The sequence below is a fragment of the Syngnathus leptorhynchus genome, chromosome 7 (genome assembly GCF_054491065.1).
Source record: "Syngnathus leptorhynchus isolate UIUO chromosome 7, UIUO_Slep, whole genome shotgun sequence".
NCBI classification, from domain to species: domain Eukaryota; kingdom Metazoa; phylum Chordata; class Actinopteri; order Syngnathiformes; family Syngnathidae; genus Syngnathus; species Syngnathus leptorhynchus.
The window spans coordinates 15,156,518-15,177,088 of NC_141201.1; the positions used below are offsets into that span (position 1 = coordinate 15,156,518).

The 20,571-nt window shown below is 44.3% G+C and overlaps 3 protein-coding genes across 9 annotated transcripts; 1 reads left to right on the forward strand and 2 right to left on the reverse strand.

Annotated features, from left to right (window-relative positions):
• Positions 1-769: 769 nt before the first annotated feature.
• On the reverse strand, positions 770-6,172 carry LOC147054865 (uncharacterized). Of its 2 annotated transcripts, XM_085915758.1 has the most exons (3): positions 5,774-6,172; positions 3,426-3,982; positions 1,324-3,002 (listed from the first exon to the last, which is right to left on the reverse strand). In XM_085915758.1, the coding sequence occupies exons 1-3, from the start codon at positions 5,816-5,818 to the stop codon at positions 2,687-2,689; spliced, it is 918 nt and encodes a 305-aa protein (XP_085771884.1). In that variant the 5' UTR covers positions 5,819-6,172; the 3' UTR covers positions 1,324-2,686. The 2 variants fall into 2 exon arrangements, 1 of the variants encoding a protein (XP_085771884.1); XR_015066628.1 differs by lacking the exons at positions 1,324-3,002; positions 3,426-3,982 and adding an exon at positions 770-1,299.
• On the forward strand, positions 792-20,057 carry LOC147054866 (uncharacterized). Of its 5 annotated transcripts, XM_085915763.1 has the most exons (7): positions 4,517-6,220; positions 9,903-10,005; positions 10,088-10,120; positions 10,203-10,253; positions 10,347-10,628; positions 10,717-10,858; positions 18,055-20,057. In XM_085915763.1, the coding sequence occupies exons 2-7, from the start codon at positions 9,996-9,998 to the stop codon at positions 18,329-18,331; spliced, it is 795 nt and encodes a 264-aa protein (XP_085771889.1). In that variant the 5' UTR covers positions 4,517-6,220; positions 9,903-9,995; the 3' UTR covers positions 18,332-20,057. The 5 variants fall into 5 exon arrangements, with proteins under 5 accessions (XP_085771888.1, XP_085771889.1, XP_085771885.1 ...); XM_085915762.1 differs by lacking the exon at positions 4,517-6,220 and adding an exon at positions 792-1,811 and having other exon boundaries at positions 10,203-10,628; XM_085915759.1 differs by having other exon boundaries at positions 10,203-10,628.
• On the reverse strand, positions 6,691-9,915 carry LOC147054867 (uncharacterized). 2 transcript variants are annotated; one of them, XM_085915764.1, is made up of 5 exons: positions 9,442-9,915; positions 9,326-9,361; positions 9,095-9,146; positions 7,985-8,058; positions 6,691-7,387 (listed from the first exon to the last, which is right to left on the reverse strand). In XM_085915764.1, the coding sequence occupies exons 1-5, from the start codon at positions 9,524-9,526 to the stop codon at positions 7,296-7,298; spliced, it is 339 nt and encodes a 112-aa protein (XP_085771890.1). In that variant the 5' UTR covers positions 9,527-9,915; the 3' UTR covers positions 6,691-7,295. The 2 variants fall into 2 exon arrangements, with proteins under 2 accessions (XP_085771890.1, XP_085771891.1); XM_085915765.1 differs by lacking the exon at positions 9,326-9,361 and having other exon boundaries at positions 6,693-7,387; positions 9,442-9,914.
• Positions 20,058-20,571: the final 514 nt, after the last annotated feature.

Consider the following 20,571-nt stretch of genomic DNA (forward strand, 5'->3'; position numbering starts at 1 on the left):
CCACAAACTGAGGAGGCGAACCGTTTTACACAAGTATGTGTTCTTTTGTGAACTTTTAAAATTCCTCTTTGAAGCAAACGTATTCCCACACGGAGAACATTTCCAGCATTTGTTGCCCGGCTGACCTCCCATATTATCTTTGGACGGTTCCTCCTCCTTCAACTCTTCACCCTCTTCTTCCAGCTTCTTCTTACTCTTCCTCTGAGAAATGTGACTAACTACTGTCACCATCAACTTGTGATTCTCCAGTCATCTCCATCATCTTCAAAACGTTTCACCCCAGTATGTGTAACTGAGCAAGCAAAACGTTTTTCTCCAGCGTGTTTTCTTCTGCTTTGTTAAACTTGACTTTTTAGAGAAACACTTACCACAAACCATACCGGTAAAAGATTTCTCTTCAGTATGTATTCTGAAGTGAACGTTCAAATTCCCCTTTGAACTAAATTTCTTACCGCAATCAGAAGAATCCTAGAATTTACTGTCATTGGGAAATGTCATAAGCCCATTGTCAAAGTGTGACGTGATGTCACAATCTGCTGGTGACCTTCCACAGTAGTCTTGATCCCATTCTGATGTCACGTGTGGACTTGAGCCGCTGTTTGGACGCACTGTCCCTCTGCTCTGCTCACTTTGAACATTGTCTTCACTCTTCAAGAACATTTCTTTCTCTTTGATGCGGAGCGGCTCTTCATTCTCCTTTTTAATGAGAGGGCACTTTGGCTCCCGTTGCTAAAGACTAAGATTTTTTTTACTGACATCTGCAGGACAGAAGAAGACTAAACAATTTGGTAGGGTTAACATTTTTCACACAGTGACTTTGATGTTCATCATTCGCATAGTGGTGCTCTGACTTTAATTTGTTGCATGACCAAGTTTGTCACTGAAATTCTAAATGCATTCATCCATCCATTATCTGATCAAATGCCCGTTTAATCAATGTCTTTCCACACAGAACATTGCCAGAATTTACTGTCATTGGGAAAAGTCATTTGATCATAGTCATCAGGAAAGAGTGACATCATCGTGTCACTATCTGCTGGTGATCTTCCACAGTGGACTCGACTCCATCACCTTCTGTTGTCATGTGTTGACTTGAGCCGCTGCTTGGAGGCTGCGCCTCTTGGCTCTCCTCAGTTTGAACTTTGTCTTCTTCACTCTTGAAAGACACAAAGGTTAAGGACAAATTGGCAATATCATCCTATTCTTCCTCTTTGATGCGGGGTGGCTCTTCATTCTCCTTTTTAATGCGAGGGTACTCTGGCTCCCGTTGTTCATGATGAAGATATTTTTCGCTGACGTCTGCAGGACATAAAAAAAGACAAACAATTTGGTTAGATTAAAGGGACACTAACACAGGCTGAATATTGATAGGTATGATAGTTCTATATGAAAAATGATGTTAGTACTAAAATTTATCACTGTGAAAGAATCTGTAGTGACTTAATGGCTTTATTGGGGATGAGATTTGTATCAAACTGGTCCACCTACTTACGAAGCTTGCGTCCTGTTTTGTTCTTTTCTTTTATCTCAGCTTATCTAGGCGCAGAACAATTTTAGCTTCTTATCCCAGCCGTCAATCGGCAGCTAAAGCCGGCCGCACAGCAAGGAGACTTGCGGTTGCTGGCCCGCGTACTTCAATTTTCGGATAAATAACTTCGACACAACTCCTGGTGGTCGTTTTGTTAGAAATATTGGGACCACCAGACTTCAAACGAGGAGGCCGACAATTCAATTGAGTGTGGCCGTTTGAAGCACCTTCTTTTCGGATAGGCGGTGGAAGTGGTACCCCATCAGTGGACTGCAGCGAAAATGTAAGTTAGACGAAAGTCAAATGAACCCTTACCAATTCCAATTAAAGATACACTGCTCCAAAAAATTAAAGGAACACTTTGAAAACACATCAGATTTCAATGGTGCAAAAAAAATATAAATAAAGTTGGATATCTATACTGATATGGACAGTTTAATGTCTCAGGAACAAAAGGATGCCACATCTTTTGATGGAAATAAAAGTTTTCAGCCTACAGAGGGCTCAGTATATAGACACCCCAAAAATCAAAGTGAAAAAATGATGTGGGAGGCTCGTCCATTTTGCCTAAATTCTGCAATTCAAAACTCTTTTCAATATCTTATGTTGACAACGTGCATGCTCCTAATGAGATGACGTCTTGCGGCATGTCCTCCCACATCTGTCTAAGCTCTGTGAGCTCCTGCAAAATCTAACGAGCAACCTGGCGGCGTCTGATGGACCGAAACATTATGTCCCAAAGATGTTCTATCGGGTTTAGATCAGGTGATCGTGAGGGCCATTCAATTGTGCCAATTCCTTCATCCTCCAGATACTGTCTGCATACTCTTGCCACATGAGGCCGGGAATGTCGTGGATCAGGAGGAACCCAGGACCTATTGCACCAGCGTAGTGTCTGACCATGGGTGCAAGGATTTCATCCTGATACCTAATGGCAGTCAGACTGCCGTTCTCTATCCTGTAGAGGTCTGTTCGTCCCTGAATGGAAATTCCTTCCCAGACCATCACTGACCCACCACCGAACCGGTCATGCTGAATGATGTTGCAGGCAGCATTGCGCTCTCCTTGGCTTCTCCAGACCCTTTCACGTCTATCACAGGTGCTCAGGGCAAACCTGCTCTCATCTGTGAAAAGCACAGGGCGCCAGTGGCGGACTTGTCAATTCTGGTGTTCTATGGCAAATGCCAATCGAGCTCCACGGTGCTGAGTAGTGAGCATAGCGCACACTACAGGACGTCGTGCCCTGAGCCCACCCTCGTGAAGTCTGTTTCTGACTGTTTGGGCAAAAACATTCACACCAGTAACCTGCTGAAGGTCATTCTGTAGGGCTCGGGCAGTGCTCAACCTGTTCCTCCTTGCACAAAGCAGCGGATATCGGTCCTGCTGTTGGGATGAGGACCGTCTTCGGCCCTGTGCAGCTCTCCTAGAGTAACTGCCTGTCTCCTGGAATCTCCTCCATCCTCTGGAGATTGTACTGGGAGACACATCAAATCTTTGTCACGGTTGGAATGGAGCAGGGCGACCAAGTGCAGCTTGGACCAGGGTTTATTGGAGGAACCAAAGACAGACTCTGCAAACTGACATGACTTAACAAAACGATAACATGACTGACTAACCGAAAACAGACTTGAAAACGACAGGGACCAAAAAGACATGAAGACGACACGACAACAAAACAACAGCAACCGCAACAAAAAGACAATGATCCGACCGGGCATGAGGGGCAGACAGGACTTATATACATGACAGGTAACAAGAGGCAGGTGAGAATAATCAAACTAATCAGGGGCACACAGGAAGGGAGGGGCGAGCACACAGACAGAAACCATGACAACAGACACATGGTGGAACGGCTGGGTACGAGACGTGACAGTACCCCCCGTTCCATGGGAGCCACCTGGCGACTTCCCAGGTTTGTCGGGATGGGACCGCACGTCGCACGCCGCCAAAGGCCGACTGGGTGACGGCCGCTGGATCCACGCCGCCGAAACTGGTGGCGGCCGCAGCATCCGCGCTGTCGGAACTGTGTCGGGGGGCGGCCGTGCGTCTTGCGCCGATGAAAACCGACTGGGTGACGGCCGCTGGATCCGCGCCGCCGGAACTGGTGGCGGCCGCAGCATCCGCGCCGTCGGAACTGTGTCGGGGGGCGGCCGTGCGTCTTGCGCCAATGAAAACCGACTGGGTGACGGCCGCTGGATCCGCGCCGCCGGAACCGGTTGGCGGCCGCAGCATCCGCGCCGTCGGAAATGGTTCAGGTGGTTGCCGCACGCCACACGCCGCCGAAGGCCGACTGGGTGACGGCTGCTGGATCCACGCCGCCGGAACTGGTGGCGGCCGTAGCATCTGCGCCGTCGGAACTGTGTCGGGGAGGCGGCCGTGTGTCCTGCGGCGCTGGAACTGGGTCGGGTGTCGCTGACAGGAGCCGATGGTGGAGTGAGGTCCAAGCGCTGGTCGCTGTGAGGGTCGGATCATTCTGTCACGGTTGGAATGGAGCAGGGCGACCAAGTGCAGCTTGGACCAGGGTTTATTGGAGGAACCAAAGACAGACTCTGCAAACTGACATGACTTAACAAAACGATAACATGACTGACTAACCGAAAACAGACTTGAAAACGACAGGGACCAAAAAGACATGAAGACGACACGACAACAAAACAACAGCAACCGCAACAATAAGACAATGATCCACTGTTATCTGTTCTCGTGTAATGTTGTTGATCTGCCACGTTCCATGACATACCGCATACTGTTAAAGGGTTCATCTTCGCTCGTTGTTGTGTTGCATATTGGTGCTGCTACACAGACTTGCATTAAATGTTCTTTTTTTTTTTTTTATACACGGCTGTTTCAGTTGAGCTTCTGATCAGTGGCTGGTATTATTTAGGTGGTTACAGGCAGTTTGAATTGTACTTTGACCCGGAAATGTTACGTTTTTTTTTTTGGAACCCATTGCCTCCCTGCTTGGCACTCAGCATTAAGGGTTGGAATTGGGGGGTTAAATCACCAAAAATGATTCCCGAGCGCGGCGCCGCTGCTGCTCACTGCTCCCCTCTCCCCCAGGGGATGGATCAAAATCACATGGGGATGGGTTAAATGCAGAGGACAGAGCCCTTTGAGACTGCTTGTGATTTAGGGCTATATAAACTTGACTTGATTGATTGATGATCCGACCGGGCATGAGGGGCAGACAGGACTTATATACATGACAGGTAACAAGAGGCAGGTGAGAATAATCAAACTAATCAGGGGCACACAGGAAGGGAGGGGCGAGCACACAGACAGAAACCATGACAACAGACACATGGTGGAACGGCTGGGTACGAGACGTGACAATCTTCTTGCAACAGCACGCATGGATGTGTCATCCTGGATGAGTTGGACAATCTGCGCAACTTCAGGAGGGTAAAGAAACCGCCTCATGCTTCTAGTCGTGATAATGACTCTTGCTAAAGCCAACACTTGTGGAAAAACAGTTAAAAAAGATTAAGAGGGAGGAGCTTGAAACTGAACTTTCAGAAAGCCTCTTAGGACGCCTTGTTTTTGTATCTTGGTCACTTATGACCAAAAACAAGCAGAGGTGACAGAAACTGCACTTTAGCCGCTCAATAATCCCTTTTTTAAGTCAGCCAGGGAAAAGCAAATCTTAGAAGACTCCAGAGGTTGAAGTGAGCCTAAGGATGTCCACATACATTTTGACCCTGGTTGAGCCCTGTTATTTTGACCATATATAAGCTATGTCGGTACAATGATTTCCTATGGACAAACTGTGATCGCTCGCTCAAGCGACTCCCACCAAGACGTGAAGACAATGGAGGGGGCTTAAAAGTGGGCGTTTCTGAAGGCATTAGTTATTTCATTATTTCTCCAATTTCTCGGATAATCCAGAAAATGCCAAACCAACTGAAAAGTGAATGACTTGATGCGGTTGCTGCAAGTATAGGGCAGCAAATGTTAAATGTTTTTCATTGTAAGTTAATTTTAACAACAGCAGTTGCAATACTTTTGGTCTCTTGAAAAGTTGGTAGCTTCAAAGCTCAAACTAAAAGTGCAACACGCGCACATACCTATAAAGACACGTTCAAATGTCATGTCTAGTGTCACGTGCACGGAAGACCTGTCACAGACGTATGCAGAAATCAAAGGACATATTTTTGGCATAAATGGGATGCCAGACTAAAGGAAATTTATGTGAAGATTCAAGTTTCAAACTATCACGTGTCTGCACGCTCCTGTAGTAGTACAAACCTGCTCTGCGTAACACAACTCGAAGCTGCTTCCAAACAATGCCATGGAGTTGACAATTTTGTCGCTCGTTCTCCTCTTTTGGCCCTGAATGTTTCCTTATATCCATTGCTGTCGTTCTTGCACACATTTTTTTGACGAAAATTGTAACACGTTCACATTCGATCGTTGTTTGGTCGCTTTGATAACTCTGCTAAAACAAGCTGGGCTGAACTGCCTTATGACAATATTAATAAACTATGTTTTAGTTATTTACATACGTACAGAAGTGCCGCAGAGAGGATTCCGTCAGTTAAGAACTAGAATTAAAAAAAATATTTTGCGGAGGGCACGTGTCGAGATGAGTACGGAAGTAAAGGGGCAAGTTCTTCTTCTTTGCTAGAAAGCAGTCTGCATCGTGATTTCACCGTCATCCATAGACTTGTACTGAGCACTGCTTTGCCTTACAACGTAAGCATTGACAATAACGTTAAAAAAAAGAACATTTTTGCATGTATAAATTACATGTTTTATTACATTTATACGTATTCGGTTTTATATTAGTATTTTCATATTTAATATAATAATATTGTTTAATTGTTTACATTCTAATTAATAATTACATAGTGTGACAAAGGAGAGGAGTCGCAGGAGGACACCATCTCAAAAAAATTGGTTATGTCATTTTTTCTATGGGGGAAATATTTTGTTTTAGTTTGTGATGAATTGTCTTCGTTGCTCAGCTGGTCTCCAAAAACACTTGGTGGAAGGTGGCTGGCTCAGAGAAGGAAAAGGTGACACACGGCTGGCGACTCATGATCTCATCGCTTTGCCTAACAGCTGCGGTTTGAGCCTCAGTTCGCTTGTTTGTTCTAAGGTCCCTACATGGTCATCTTCTCGTTCTTTTCTGGTCACGAACAACTGGCCATTCTATATTCTGTGTCGTACCTATACATCACTGAAACTAAACCTCCCTATCCAGCACAAATAGGCGTGTGCTTGACCTGGTACATGACCCTGGCCTTATGAGGGAAACATACAGGAATAGGGGCGGAGCAAAAATATACTACGTTATCAAAATAATATAGTTATTGACATGGGAAGTGTTAGGATACGGATTTTAGCTATTGATCTGACTCCAAATTGCGATCAACACTTAACACAAGTTTCTATGTCCCAATCCACACACTGGCGCACCTAACAATTTTGCGAGTTCGTTCTGTCAAAGAGAAGACCAGTAGATCAATCAGACCAAATTTACCAAATGTTTATTCCTAACAAAGCGCACTTAATACAGGCCTGGGTCCCGGGTCCCTCACACTAAAACTCGTTCGTTTTTGTGACCACCAAAAGACGACACATTCTTCCGGGTTGCCCAGTTTTAAAGAAACACAATATGAATATTAAAGCATGCAAAATATTGTGTGATGATTGGTCGATGGTCATCTCCTCCCCGTCGAGGTGTCATCACTGTGGTCAGGGGGTTGGTTGTTTTCCTCTCGAAGCCCAACCACCTGGACGTGGTATTGTTCTTTGTTCTCGTTCCTCACCGACCTTGAGGTGTTATCGTCCAGTACTCGTCCCGTGCCATCTCGTACTCCCTGTCTGGTACTCCCTTCCTGGGCCTGTTCCATAACTCTTAGAAGAAAACAAGTTCATGCAGTGTGCCTGCACATTCCTCACCCCCCACCAATCCACACAAGCACTCCAATACTAGATATTATATTGATATGATTATATGTTTCACACAACCTTAAAAAAATATGTTTGCAAACCGCTGAAAGCACATTTCCCTTTAGAAGGGTGTTTTTCTCAAAGCCAATTATTGCAGGCTCTCCAATTTACCATAATTTTCGGACTATAAGTCGCGGTTTTTGTCATAGTTTGGGTGGGGGGCGACTTATACTCAGGAGCGACTTATATATGATTTTTTTTTCACAAATTTTCAAAATTCAAAAATCCTCAATGTACTGAAACCGCGAAAAACGAACCGCAATTTAGCAAGGAATTACTGTCATTTGAACTGCAAGTGACGTCACCCGTGCCGCGCGGCGGTTGTTTACATAAAGGACAAAGGATTCGATCACGGGATGACGAAGATGACGAAGGGCCCCACATACTACCGACATCATTAGCGGGTTTGTTTGTAAGTGACACGGAGGACGAAGAGTTTGAAGGATTTAATGATTTGGAGTGACACAGAAGGTTTGAAAAACTATTATGGCTTTTACGCACGTATGGTCCTTCTCGACGGGAGCTCTCTTTCACCTCCGTGGATGGAAGTTGGGGGCCGAAGCTCGGCCAGGTGGCTGTCCGGGGAGGGTGGATGGGAGAGATGGAAATATGGATTAAATGACAAACTTTGATGGAGTAGTGATTTATGGCCTTAATGAAAAGGTAAAAAATATGTTGAATTTTTTTTTTTTTTTTTTTAAAGAGTTAATGAGGTCATAGGTTATAGGTTGTGTTTAGGTTTTGAGGTCAAATGTTTTTTGTTTTTTTTAATGATGTATTGGTAATAATGAAAGGCATGGGCTTAGGATGAGAGAATGTGTGTGTGTGGTTGAAAGTCAAAGTGTTGTGAGCTGCTGCTTCCTACCTCGTCCTGTAGGGGGTGTTTAAGTGGTTCATTCACTTTCATCCTAAAATAATAAACTTGCACACCTTACCATTCGTATCTCAGGATGTGTGTAAATCTTGTTTTGTTTGTTTTTTGGTTGTGGGAATATGTCTGAACATGTCCTGTTAGATCATCTGTAAATCTTGTTTTGTTTGTTTTTTGGTTGTGGTGGTATGTCAAGTCAAGTCAAGTCAAGTTTTTATATAGCCCTAAATCACAAGCAGTCTCAAAGGGCTCTGTCCTCTGCATTTAACCCATCCCCATGTGATTTTTGATCCATCCCCTGGGGGAGAGGGGAGCAGTGAGCAGCAGCAGCGCCGCGCTCGGGAATCATTTGGTGATCTAACCCCCCAATTCCAACCCTTTATGCTGAGTGCCAAGCAGGGAGGCAATGGGTTCCATTTTTATAGTCTTTGGTATGACCCGGCCGGGGTTTGAACCCACAACCTTCCAGTCTCAGGGCGGACACTCTACTACTAGGCCACTGAGCTGGTTATGTCTAAGCATGTCCTGTTGATGTTGGTAGGTCTTAAGATCACGGGGGTGTTAGATTTTTTATGACCCCGCGTGTGTCTGGAGTTGTGTGTGTGTGTGTGTGTGTGTGTGTGTGTGTGTGTGTGTGTGTCTGTAGATGAGTTTTGTGAAACATATATTTTCTTTTTTCGTGGTATGTTTCATTTAAAAATAAGATTTAAATATAGTATGAGGTGAAAAATGAATCTTACCTTCCGAGGGATGAAATTAGCTGGTGATTGAGTTTCCATTTCAATAAAAAATCTGTGTGGAGGAGAAATGAAGTTAAAAAATGTTCATTGAAGAGGGTGGGGATACGATGAGGTGCCTTCAGGTCAGAATGTTCTTTAGGGCGGGAAAGTATCTGGATATATAGTGTTGGAATTTATTTCTAATTTAACATAAACTCAAGTTACTAATCTGACTCCAATTTGTGACCTTACCCAACTGCCACTCATCCAACAATATGCGCGCTCGTTCTGCAATAGAAAGGTATCAGGAAGCCGGCATTTTCACACACGAGTGGATTTATTCCTAACACACAAATCTAATACATTACCTGGGTCTCGGGTCCCTCTCAATACACCTCTGTACGCCTCTGTTGCCACCAGCAGACGTACTCTACATCCGAGTTGCCCAGCCATTAGTTATACTACACAATATGCAAATGGCACATCAACAAAGGCATTCTGTCATTATTCTATTGGCTATGTGTAAACTGCAGTTAACTTTAGCTCGCTCTCATTGGTCTTTCTTCTCCTGCAGAATCACTTGCTCGCTCCTCCTGGTTGTAGTTTTCCTTCCAGGGTCAACAGTTGTTATCTACCAGCTGGCCCTGTGGGTATCTTGTCCTCCTTGCTGCTCCTGGGTTATCTTTTGTTCTGGAACTCAGACGTCCTTGCACCACATATCTTGTTTTGTTCCCACCGTCACACACTCAGCACTTTACAGTTTCATACTCTCATGCACAGGATGTCTAATGAACTACTTTAAGATCAAACTCTTATGTTCCTTCAATAGACGTGCAACTGTTTAAACAGTCAGAAAAGGCCTTTACAAAGCTCAATCCACCTCAAGTCGAAGTCTCTACGCTCTGCGGATCTTTTTAAAGCGATGGTGAAAGGTAGGTATTTTTTTTCTAAATAGAAACTATTCTGTTATAATCCGATTGTATTCATGACGTATGTTTGTTTTTTTCTACATAGATATTATCGTCTATGCGGACGTCCACAATGCTCGTGAGTTTTATTATGTGTTTACATTATTCTGTTATTTTCTCCATCAGAAATGTGATGTTGGTTTTTTTTTTTTTAAAAAAAGCGCGGTTAAATGATGACTTCAGTGGAGTCTACTTAACGCAGACGGATTACGGTGAATCACACGATCACACGCGCACATGTTTATGTATGCTAATTAATATTAATACGCTGATCTTAAAATGTTTAACTTATGCATGTATGTTAGATCTGGTAGGCGCAGCGGAGCAAGAGATCCAGAAAAACGGTCTGAGTGACACAGGTCGCGAAGGCTACGAAGAGCCTGCTTCACACGTGTCGGATGTGTTGGGAGAATCGACTGACGAAGGCTCAGCTCCGCATGTTTTAAGAGCATATGAGGACAGACAAAACAGGCTCTTTGCTCAAAAAGCGGATGACGTGCCAGAGGGTCACGTGACGGACGCAGAGCTAGCGAATATTAAGTACGAGGAGTTGAACCAAACTCGCGAATCGTTAAAAGAAATTGAAGGTATGTCGAATTTTGTTTTATATATATATATATATTATTTTTCTATCATATATTTATGTTATAACAATGTTTCTTCTGTATACTTCAGGCACTATTGACAGCCAACCACAGGTTGTTCAGCCTTTGAGACGTCAGAGGACTTGGAGTAGGAGGGGGCAAAGAAGGAGCAGGCTCACACACAACCCCCACCCTTCCTTTCGTGTGAGAGAGAGGCGTCTCAAAGATTCAAGGTCTAACGCGTGTAACGGTGAATGTATTTACAGACAGCAACTTCGCTCTTGTCTCAAAGTAATACAGACACTAACATCTGCAATTGAAACATCGTTAGTTTAAAAAATAAATAAATAAAAAGGCAATGTCAGACCCTAAACTCACGCCAACTGAGGCAGACGTCATAACAAGCATTGGTGAAATAGATTTTGAAACCGATGAAACAAATCATGAATCACGTACAAGGCAGAGATGTTGTGATACCCCTGAACTAGATCAAGAAATCTTGACAATTAACAACGATATTGAAATGTTATCGGATGATGCGTATAGGAGTCAAATATCAGAATTAACATCACAACTGCTATCTGCTCTAGAGGGTGTAAATGCGGTGGTGTCGGGTGAGCAGAGTGCCCTCAGCCCCAATGTGCCCAATCATTTACTAAGTGTGGTAGAGGGTCTTAATAATCAAAGTGTAAATGATGGTAGCCAAAGTCCTATACACATTTCTTCACAATTGTTAAACTTGATAACTGAATTAAATAACCACACGTATGAGAGTGTACGTTGTCTCAGTCCTAACATACCGGCTCAACTGATTGACATTATCAACGAGTTAAATGTACAGCCGCCTGACCCGGCTCACGATAATCAGTCTGTGTTAAATGATGAAATAATTGATGACATGTGCGTTGAACCCTTGGCGTGTATTAATGGTACCGACATACCGCCGGGCCTACAAACTCGCCAACAGCCTAACAACTGCGTTGTAATAATTGATCATCAAATTGGGGTTATTGATGATGATGATACAACGTCGTCTCAACATATGGCGTTTCAGCAACCTGACGCTACCTCTCAGCCTCTGAGTGATGATGATACAACGTCGTCTCAACATATGGCGTTTCAGCAACCTGACGCTACCTCTCAGCCTCTGAGTCGTGTTCAACCCGCAGGCTCGGAACCTGTTGCTACCTCTCAGCCTCTGAGTCGTGTTCAACAAGGTGGCTTGGCTGTAGTTAACAGACCCCATTTCAATAATGTTGAAGTGCGGAGACGTATAAATCCTCCCATGCAATCGGATAGCACGGATTTTGCTTCTTTTTACATGCATATCAAAAATAACATCGAAGGTGTTTTGGAGGAGGTAGATGGCATTGCACAAACGGGCGACGCAATTCAGATTGAGATTGTGGGCGGTGGTGACGAAAGAGCACATACCTACCAGCAAATGACCGATATAGACTCTATGAGGGAGCATGTACAAAGTATGCTAGAGCGTTTAGCACAGTCTAACACAGAACTTATGCTCGATGAAGGTTTAGAATTAGTGGTACAAATATTCAAGCCTTTGCGTGGAGGTATGCGCCGCAAACTGATACAATCCACTAATGTAGAAATATTAAAGAGAAAAAAACGACATTTGTACTTAACTCTTAACAAAGACAACAATCTATGCTTTGCTCTCGCGTTAGCACATCTGCTAAACAGCTCGCTAACAACAAAGCAGGTCACACAGCAGGCTCGGCTCTTACAAGAGAGTGTAGGTTTGAACTGTCACACAGCTGTAAGTCTGGCTGATGTACACAAATTCGAGAAAGCTCTCAAAAGAAAGATAGTTGTAATGTACAGAAAAGCCGACTGCCGTCCTATGACTTTTTTTGAGACTCACTACCCCAAATCAGCCGATGATGTTTTGTTTATCCTTTTACTAGAGAATCATTTCTACGGCGTTAAATCCATTGAGGGGTTTGTAGGTCATACATATTTCTGTGGACACTGCTTCAAAGGTCACGAGAATTGGGAGCAGCATCGCTGCCCGGGGCACTGTCACGTGTGTCTTGATGCGAGATGTAAACAGCTACCCTTTAAACGTGTAATCTGTCCTGATTGTAATAAGACTTGTTATAATGACGAGTGTTTTATCAAACATAAAGAGCCGCGCAAGACGAGAAGGTCAGACATCCTCAAAACTAACTGTGACACATATAAAATATGCATGCAATGCGGCCTGCAATATTATGTGAAACCAGGTGCTAGTCGTGTCAAGCATCAATGCCTCGCTAAAAAATGTGCTGTGTGCGGTGACGAGTTGAGGGGAGATACAATGCTAAATCCTCATCTGTGTTACATCCAGCCTCTAAAAGCACAGCTCTTTGTAGAAATGTAATATACTACGATTTTGAAACCTATGTAGATGAAGACGGGTCACTCAAACCATTTCTTGTTTGTTGTAAATCGAATAGTATGGAGAAGCATTGGTTTGGTATCGATTGTGTCGATGGTTTTGTTAGTTTTTTCAGAAACCCTCATTTCAAAGGTTCGACATTTGTAGCACATAATGCTAGAGGTTTTGATTCCTACATTTTACTCAACAGAATGATCGATCTGGGCGTCAAATTTGACGTTATAATGCAAGGGAGTAAGGTTCTCTCTTTTGTGGATGTTGATTTGAAATCGAGATACATAGACTCGCTCTCATTTCTGACCATGGGGCTAAGTGCGATCCCAAAGGCCCTAGGGTTTGAAGACAAATCAAAGGGGTACTTTCCACACAAATTCAGCTCGTTGGCTCATCTGAATTATGTAGGGTCTTACCCTGAGCCTTCGTATTACGATGATGAACTTGCATGAGAGGGACCCGAGACCCAGGTGATGGATTAGATTTGTGTGTTAGGAATAAATCCACTCGTGTGTGAAAATGCCAGCTTCCTGATACCTTTCTATTGCAGAACGAGCGCGCATATTGTTGGATGAGTGGCAGTTGGGTAAGGTCACAAATTGGAGTCAGATTAGTAACGCGCGTTCAAGTTAAATTAGAAATATATTCCAACAATTTATGGTGACCCCGACGTGATGCAAGAGAGGTAAAAGAGTCTGGGACTCTAAAGAAGTCTGGGACTTCGGTAACCACAAGAGTCTGGGACTCTGGGTCTGGGACCCACGTCCACACCAGGTGACGACCTGATAAAGACGCCACACGTCCGACCGTCTTTCCTCTTGGGCCCACAGTGAGACAAGGTAAGCAGATTCCTTTTCAAATTCTGCATATTGACAACGCTAAATTATAAGAGGAAGGATGAGCGGAACAGTGAAAGTGTGTAGTAGGGTATAAAATCTGGGATTTACCTACTAGAATAGTTTGGAACTATTTGCGGTTACTATACGGTTTAAAATCTGGGATTTACGTATTAGTACAAGTGTGGATTTAGTAGGGTATAAAATCTGGGATTTACCTACTAGAATAGTTTGGAACTATTCGTGGTTACGATACGGTTTAAAATCTGGGATTTACGTATCAGTGTGAGTGTGAGTGTGAGTGTGGAAACTAAAATTCTTTTGTGTGAAAAGTGGTGACGTGATGCAAGAGAGATAAAAGAGTCTGGGACTCTAAAGAAGTCTGGGACTTCGGTAACCACAAGAGTCTGGGACTCTGGGTCTGGGACCCACGTCCACACCAGGTGACGACCTGATAAAGACGCCACACGTCCGACCGTCTTTCCTCTTGGGCCCACAGTGAGATAAGGTAAGCAGATTCCTTTTCAAATTCTGCACATTGACAACGCTAAATTACAAGAGGAAGGATGAGCGGAACAGTGAAAGTGTGTAGTAGGGTATAAAATCTGGGATTTACCTACTAGAATAGTTTGGAACTATTTGCGGTTACTATACGGTTTAAAATCTGGGATTTACGTATTAGTACAAGTGTGGACTTAGTAGGGTATAAAATCTGGGATTTACCTACTAGAATAGTTTGGAACTATTCGTGGTTACGATACGGTTTAAAATCTGGGATTTACGTATCAGTGTGAAAGCAGTGTGAGTGGGAGTGAGAGTGTGGAAACTAGAAATATTCTGCGTAAAAAGTGGTTGGGAGACACACGAGTGGATTTAAAGATGGCGGATAAGAGGAAGTGGGATAATGGTCTCGGGTCCCTCCAAATTAAGGGTCCCTCCAAATTAAGGGTCCCTCCAAATTAAGGGTCCCTCCAAATTAAAGGTCCCTCCAAATTAAGGGTCCCTTCAAATTAAGGGTCCCTTCAAATTAATGGAAGAAAAAGTAAGAAAATTAAGAAGGAAAGAGAACGGTGTCAGAAGTTGTTTCTGAAATTAAAGAAGGATGAATTGTTTCATGGAGAAAGAGCAAAATTAATATCCGAGATAGTTTAAAATGTAAAGATTGGAAAATAAGTGAAAGGCAGGATCCTGATCGAAATAAAAATCTAGATAAACGGATCAAACCCATGTAACAGAGTGGGAACCTGGCTGAGGAAAAAAAAAAAAAAAAAAAAAGAAACGGAAATTATCTTAAATGTACAGGAGATATTCGCGTTAAAGGAAAAAGTAAGAGAGAAACACTGAAGTTAAAATTTGCAAAATAAAAGGAAAAGAATTACAAATAGCGTCTAAAAGTAAAATAGAGAATAAATCAGACAAGATGAGCAAAAAGGTGTTCTTAGTGTGCTCTTTGTGGTCTTTTATGTTGTGCGCCAAACGTGTGTGTAGCGTGTGTGTGCGTGCGTGTGTGTATATATGTGTGTGTGAGTGAGATGTGTGTCCTATGGAAGAAATTAGTCATGGAGAATGTTCAGGAGCCTGTTGAGTGATAATAGGGAAGTTGAGAAGTAGACGATGAGTGTGTTTAAGTTGGTTGGAGAAACTAAGATGATCGAGGTGAGGCAGAGAAAGTGTGAGGTTTTCAGAGAATGTTTGAAGAAGAGTGATGCACATTTGCATGAAGGATAGGTGGCGCTGATGGAAAAAAAAGTATAACCAAAACGTCATCCTTTATGACGTTTGCGCAGCGTTATTTGTTTTTATTGTTTGTGAGCTGTGTCTTTGCTGTTTTTTGTGTTGTCTGTGTGCTGTCAGTGTTATGTGTTAAAAGGATGAAATTGGCTAAAATAGGTAAATAAAAAGAATTTATTAGACTGTAGTCTATCTGATTTGCAACGCAAAACAAAAGCAATTTGGAAAGATGTGTCAAATTAAATGATAATGTAATCGTATGTAGTAATACGTTATTGCATGTTAGGTGGCCATCAGGGTTGCGGTTTTGTTAACTTTAACAATATGGTATTTGTGAGAAGAGATGAGAGATTAGTTGGCAATTTATATAGAACACTCCCAAAATTATGCTGCATTGTGTTGATTTAAAAGGATCTATTTGGCCTTTGCAGGGTGAGCCACTGTGTTGCATGCATCTGGCCATGGAGAAAGTATGTTGTTTATTTGTGTACTTTGTCAACAACCAATGTAGATGTTAAAGAATGAAATTAATATCTTTAAAATGAATGTGGATTGAGACCACAGGTAAACACCCAGGCAACTACCCTGAAGCTAAGATGATGTTCAGGACGGCGATGCTGAACGGCCTCCCAAATGAGGTGCAAGCGATCATGAGAGTTGATCTGGACATTTGGTCTGTCCGGAACCGAGATTCAAGAGGCATTTGATACACCATTGCCGCATCTACATGGAAAAAGCAAATAAAGATCAAAAGGAAACTGACGCTCTGGCGACTAGTTTGGTTAAATTACAGTTGGCAAAGTTGCATGGTGAGGCAAAACAAGAAAAGGTTAAACAAAAACAGATGTATCAGACTCCAGTGGGGGCTGGACGGGGCTGAGGCCAAGGGTTCCGTGGTGGATACAGAGGGCGAGGTTAAGGCGCCCTCCCAGGACTGGGGCGGAATTGGTTCGCTCCAGGGACTTGCTTCAACTGCGGGGCCCCTGATCACTGGGCGCGAGATTGTAATGGCAACCCACCACCAGCAGGGGCGGAGCAGCAGAACCAGCAAGCAGGGCCACCACACCAAAGTGGACCACAGCAGCCCCGCCCGGGGCCACAGCCGAATCCACATGGGCAGTATTACCAAGCCGACCCGTGGTACGGCCCGGACGAATAGTGGGGCCTGGGAAGCTCGGGAAGCACAGGCCAGGCAGAGCCAATGCTTCGGTTGACAGTGGCAGACACTCCGGTCCAGATGTTGATGGACACTGGAGCAACACATTCATCGATCAACATGCCACGGCCAAGTACAGCGTTGTCGAAACGAGTTACAACGTTGGTCGGCTTCTCGGGACGTCCTCAGACTCTGCCCTTCACTCGACCATTGAAAACGGAAATCACAAACACCGGACAGAAACTATATCATTCATATGTTCATGCAATGGACACACCCATCAACTTGATGGGCAGAGACATGTCAGCATTGAGAGCCCAGATTCTGTGCGGCGAGAAGGGACTTACAGTGACATTTCCTGACGGACAGGTTCTGGAATGCTCCCAGCCTGTGACACCTCAGGGTCAGTGGTTGATGGCACCACTCCCCACAGTACCAGAAACGGCACGAATCTACTGGGCGAGATTGAATCCTGAGACTCCGTTTGGGAGAGGTGTCTACTCCACGTACCTCCTGTGGAAACCATGGATCCAGGCATTGGCACCGTACCACCCCCCAGTGGATCCATTGCATTGCACTCTATATTATGATAGAGAATCAGATGAGATATATAGAGATGCGTTTGAAGAAATTGAGGGAGATGATTGGACATTACAATCACCATGCATCTTTGTGGGCCCCGAGGGGGTGGCAGCATATGTATAGTTGTCGCCGAAGCAAGAGCAATGGTATCGAATGAGTGAGGAAGGTTTGCCTGTCACTGGCTGTGTCGCCAGGCCATGAGCCCCGCCAATTGGGGCCCATGGTGAAACGATTAACACAACAACATGACTGGATGATGACTGAGATTTCAGATGTGTGGCATTCGGCCGCAACCAAAAGTTACAGAATAATGGCAAAAATGGTAGATGAGTCAGACCTTGAATTGGTCTTCCTGGCCCGCCATCATGGGCGGGAACAGACGGACCATGAGTCTGCACAGGCGATGCTGGATCAAATGCCACAGACCTTGTGGTCACAGGGTCCATTCGATGTTGGTTTTTGTCATACGGTTCAGCCGATCCAATTGGAAGTTGATTGCTCCAGTCCGGTCCGCCGTCCTCAATATCGATGGCCGAAGGAAGCAGCCAAAGGTATGGAGGACACAGGGGCACAGTGCCTGCCAATGGTGGGCTTAAAGATTGACCGCCCGAACAGGCAGGTCAAGAGAGGGAATGTGACAATGGCGAGAATTGGATCCAAATCGGACTCGAAAGTGTCTGAACAACGACGACGACGATGCAAATGTTTAACTTTATTGACTATTTTCAGAAGTGATGGAGCGAAAGAAGAACGAGTGATGGTGTATCATTCCTGTAATGGAACGGTATGGTATGAAGCAGAGCAAGATGGTGGTAAGACGCTGACACAGACACAACAACTACTGCTAAATCTGAGGTATAAACAACCGATACAGGTGAAAGCTTGGGTGACAATTTTCAACTGGACTCAACAATGGCCTGATTTGTTAGATAAATTGGACAATTATCAACCACAGTACCAGGACTGGCCATTGGTACACCCACAGGGAAGAAAAAGCCCATTTTGACGCCCATGTTGCACAACAAAATTTCACCTGCCTAAAGTTAAATGGGACTGGCCCTGGGATTGGAAATATCCAGGAGTCATGGTGTAATGAAAATGTGTCTTTGCCAGCAGGAATCCCTCTCGCTCGTGCTGATGTTTGGCTGTGGTGTGGAGCAAAAGTGTTGTACGATAGGCTTCCCTCCAATGCCTCAGGTAAGTGCGCCCTAGTAACGCTGATCATGCCAATTAGTGTGACAGCATTAGACGTGTCCAGAATAAATTGGGAAGGCGTTGGACGGTGGGGAAGAATCCCCTTCCTTTTGAGGAAGAAAAAGGACATGCAAGAATGGTTGAATGCAGGAGACCCCACGTACATAGATGCAATTGGAGTTCCAAGAGGGGTCCCTGATGAATACAAATTGATGAATCAAGTGGCGGCAGGATGGGAGAGTATTTTCCTGCTCATTACAGTAAACAAAAATGTGGACCGGATTAATTATGTCCACTACAATGTCCAACGATTGGCGAACTTCACCACCTCGGCACTCCAGGCAGTGCATGAGCAATTAGCAGCCACGTCTCTTATGGCATTCCAAAATAGAATAGGTTTAGATATGGTGTTAGCGGAAAGAGGAGGAGTCTGTGGTATTTTTGGGGATCAGTGCTGTACTCTGATTCCCAACAATACGTCTGCTGACGGTCGGCTCACTAAGGCATTGGAGGGTCTGCGCACGCTAAGTAACAAAATGAAGGAGCACTCAGGTGTGGACACCAGTTGGTACTCTGACTGGTTAAACGTCTTTGGCAAATATAAAAGCTGGATTGCATCAGTACTGATTTCTATCGCTGTGTTTGCTGCTATTATGGTGTTATGCGGATGTTGCTGTATTCCATGTATCAGATCATTAACTGTTAAGACAATTGAACGCACGTTGGGGCCACTCCCTCCGGGTGGCCAGTACATGATGATCCCTCAGAAGGACCCCCAGGAGGCGGAGACAGCTGTGGCCCTCCGGGATGTGAGTATGTGAAGGTGGCCTCAGGGACCTGAGGCCATGAGGAGGGTATGAAATTTTGTGTTTAACAATAAAACAAGGTATTCGAGTGGTGACCTCAGTGGTCTGAGGTCATGAGAGGGATTAAAGGAATATAAGAGTTTGATCTTAAAGTAGTTCATTAGACATCTTGTGTATGAGAGTATGAAACTGTAAAGTGCTGAGTGTGTGACGGTGGAGACAAAACAAGATATGTGGGCAAGGATGTGCACGAATGAAATGTTCCAGATTAAACAATGACGCAGGAGCAGCAAGGAGTACAAGATGACCCAGGGGCAGCGGGGAGATAACAACTAGGGGACCCTGTATGGAAAACTACAACCAGGAGGAGCGAGCAAATGATTCTGCAGAAGAAGAAAGACCAATAAGAGCAAGCTAAAGTTAAATGCAGTGTACACATAGCCAATAGAATAATGACAGAATGCCTTTGTTTATGTGCCATTTGCATATTGTGTAGTATAATTAATGGCTGGGCAACTCGGAAGTAGAGTACGTCTGCTGGTGGCAACAGAGGCGTACAGAGGTGTATTGAGAGGGACCCGAGACCCAGGTGATGGATTAGATTTGTGTGTTAGGAATAAATCCACTCGTGTGTGAAAATGCCAGCTTCCTGATACCTTTCTATTGCAGAACGAGCGCGCATATTGTTGGATGAGTGGCAGTTGGGTAAGGTCACAAATTGGAGTCAGATTAGTAACGCGCGTTCAAGTTAAATTAGAAATATATTCCAACACCGCTTGTTAGGGATGTTCTAACTCTAACTTATTTTGCAAGAACCACACAGAGAGACAGTATGCCCTTTGAACACTTGCAAGTGGAGAATTTGTTCGTTACTGTAGGTACAGCAATGTCCGAACAAAGTCTGCCGTTGCAGTCATGCAAGAGAGTCTTTATTGAGAGAAGAAGGGTGGGGGTGAGAGTCAGCCAAGGTGGGGGTGACATTTGACATGTGTAGTGGGCACCTCAACAAATGATTAACCACTTGGGAGGGTCCCAGTCTATCTCTCCACGAGGCCGTGGACATAAATTCTAGTGGAGCAAAACAAGGACGCCTCCACACCACCTGGAGAGCTTCAACAACTGAATGGTTCAACTGTTCAGAATCACGGGAAGGTAAAAGGTTCATTCAAACAAAGTTCATTCTAGTCTACATCCCAACATAATCATACGATCAAGATAGTTTATAAACCCTAACATGTCCCTCCTG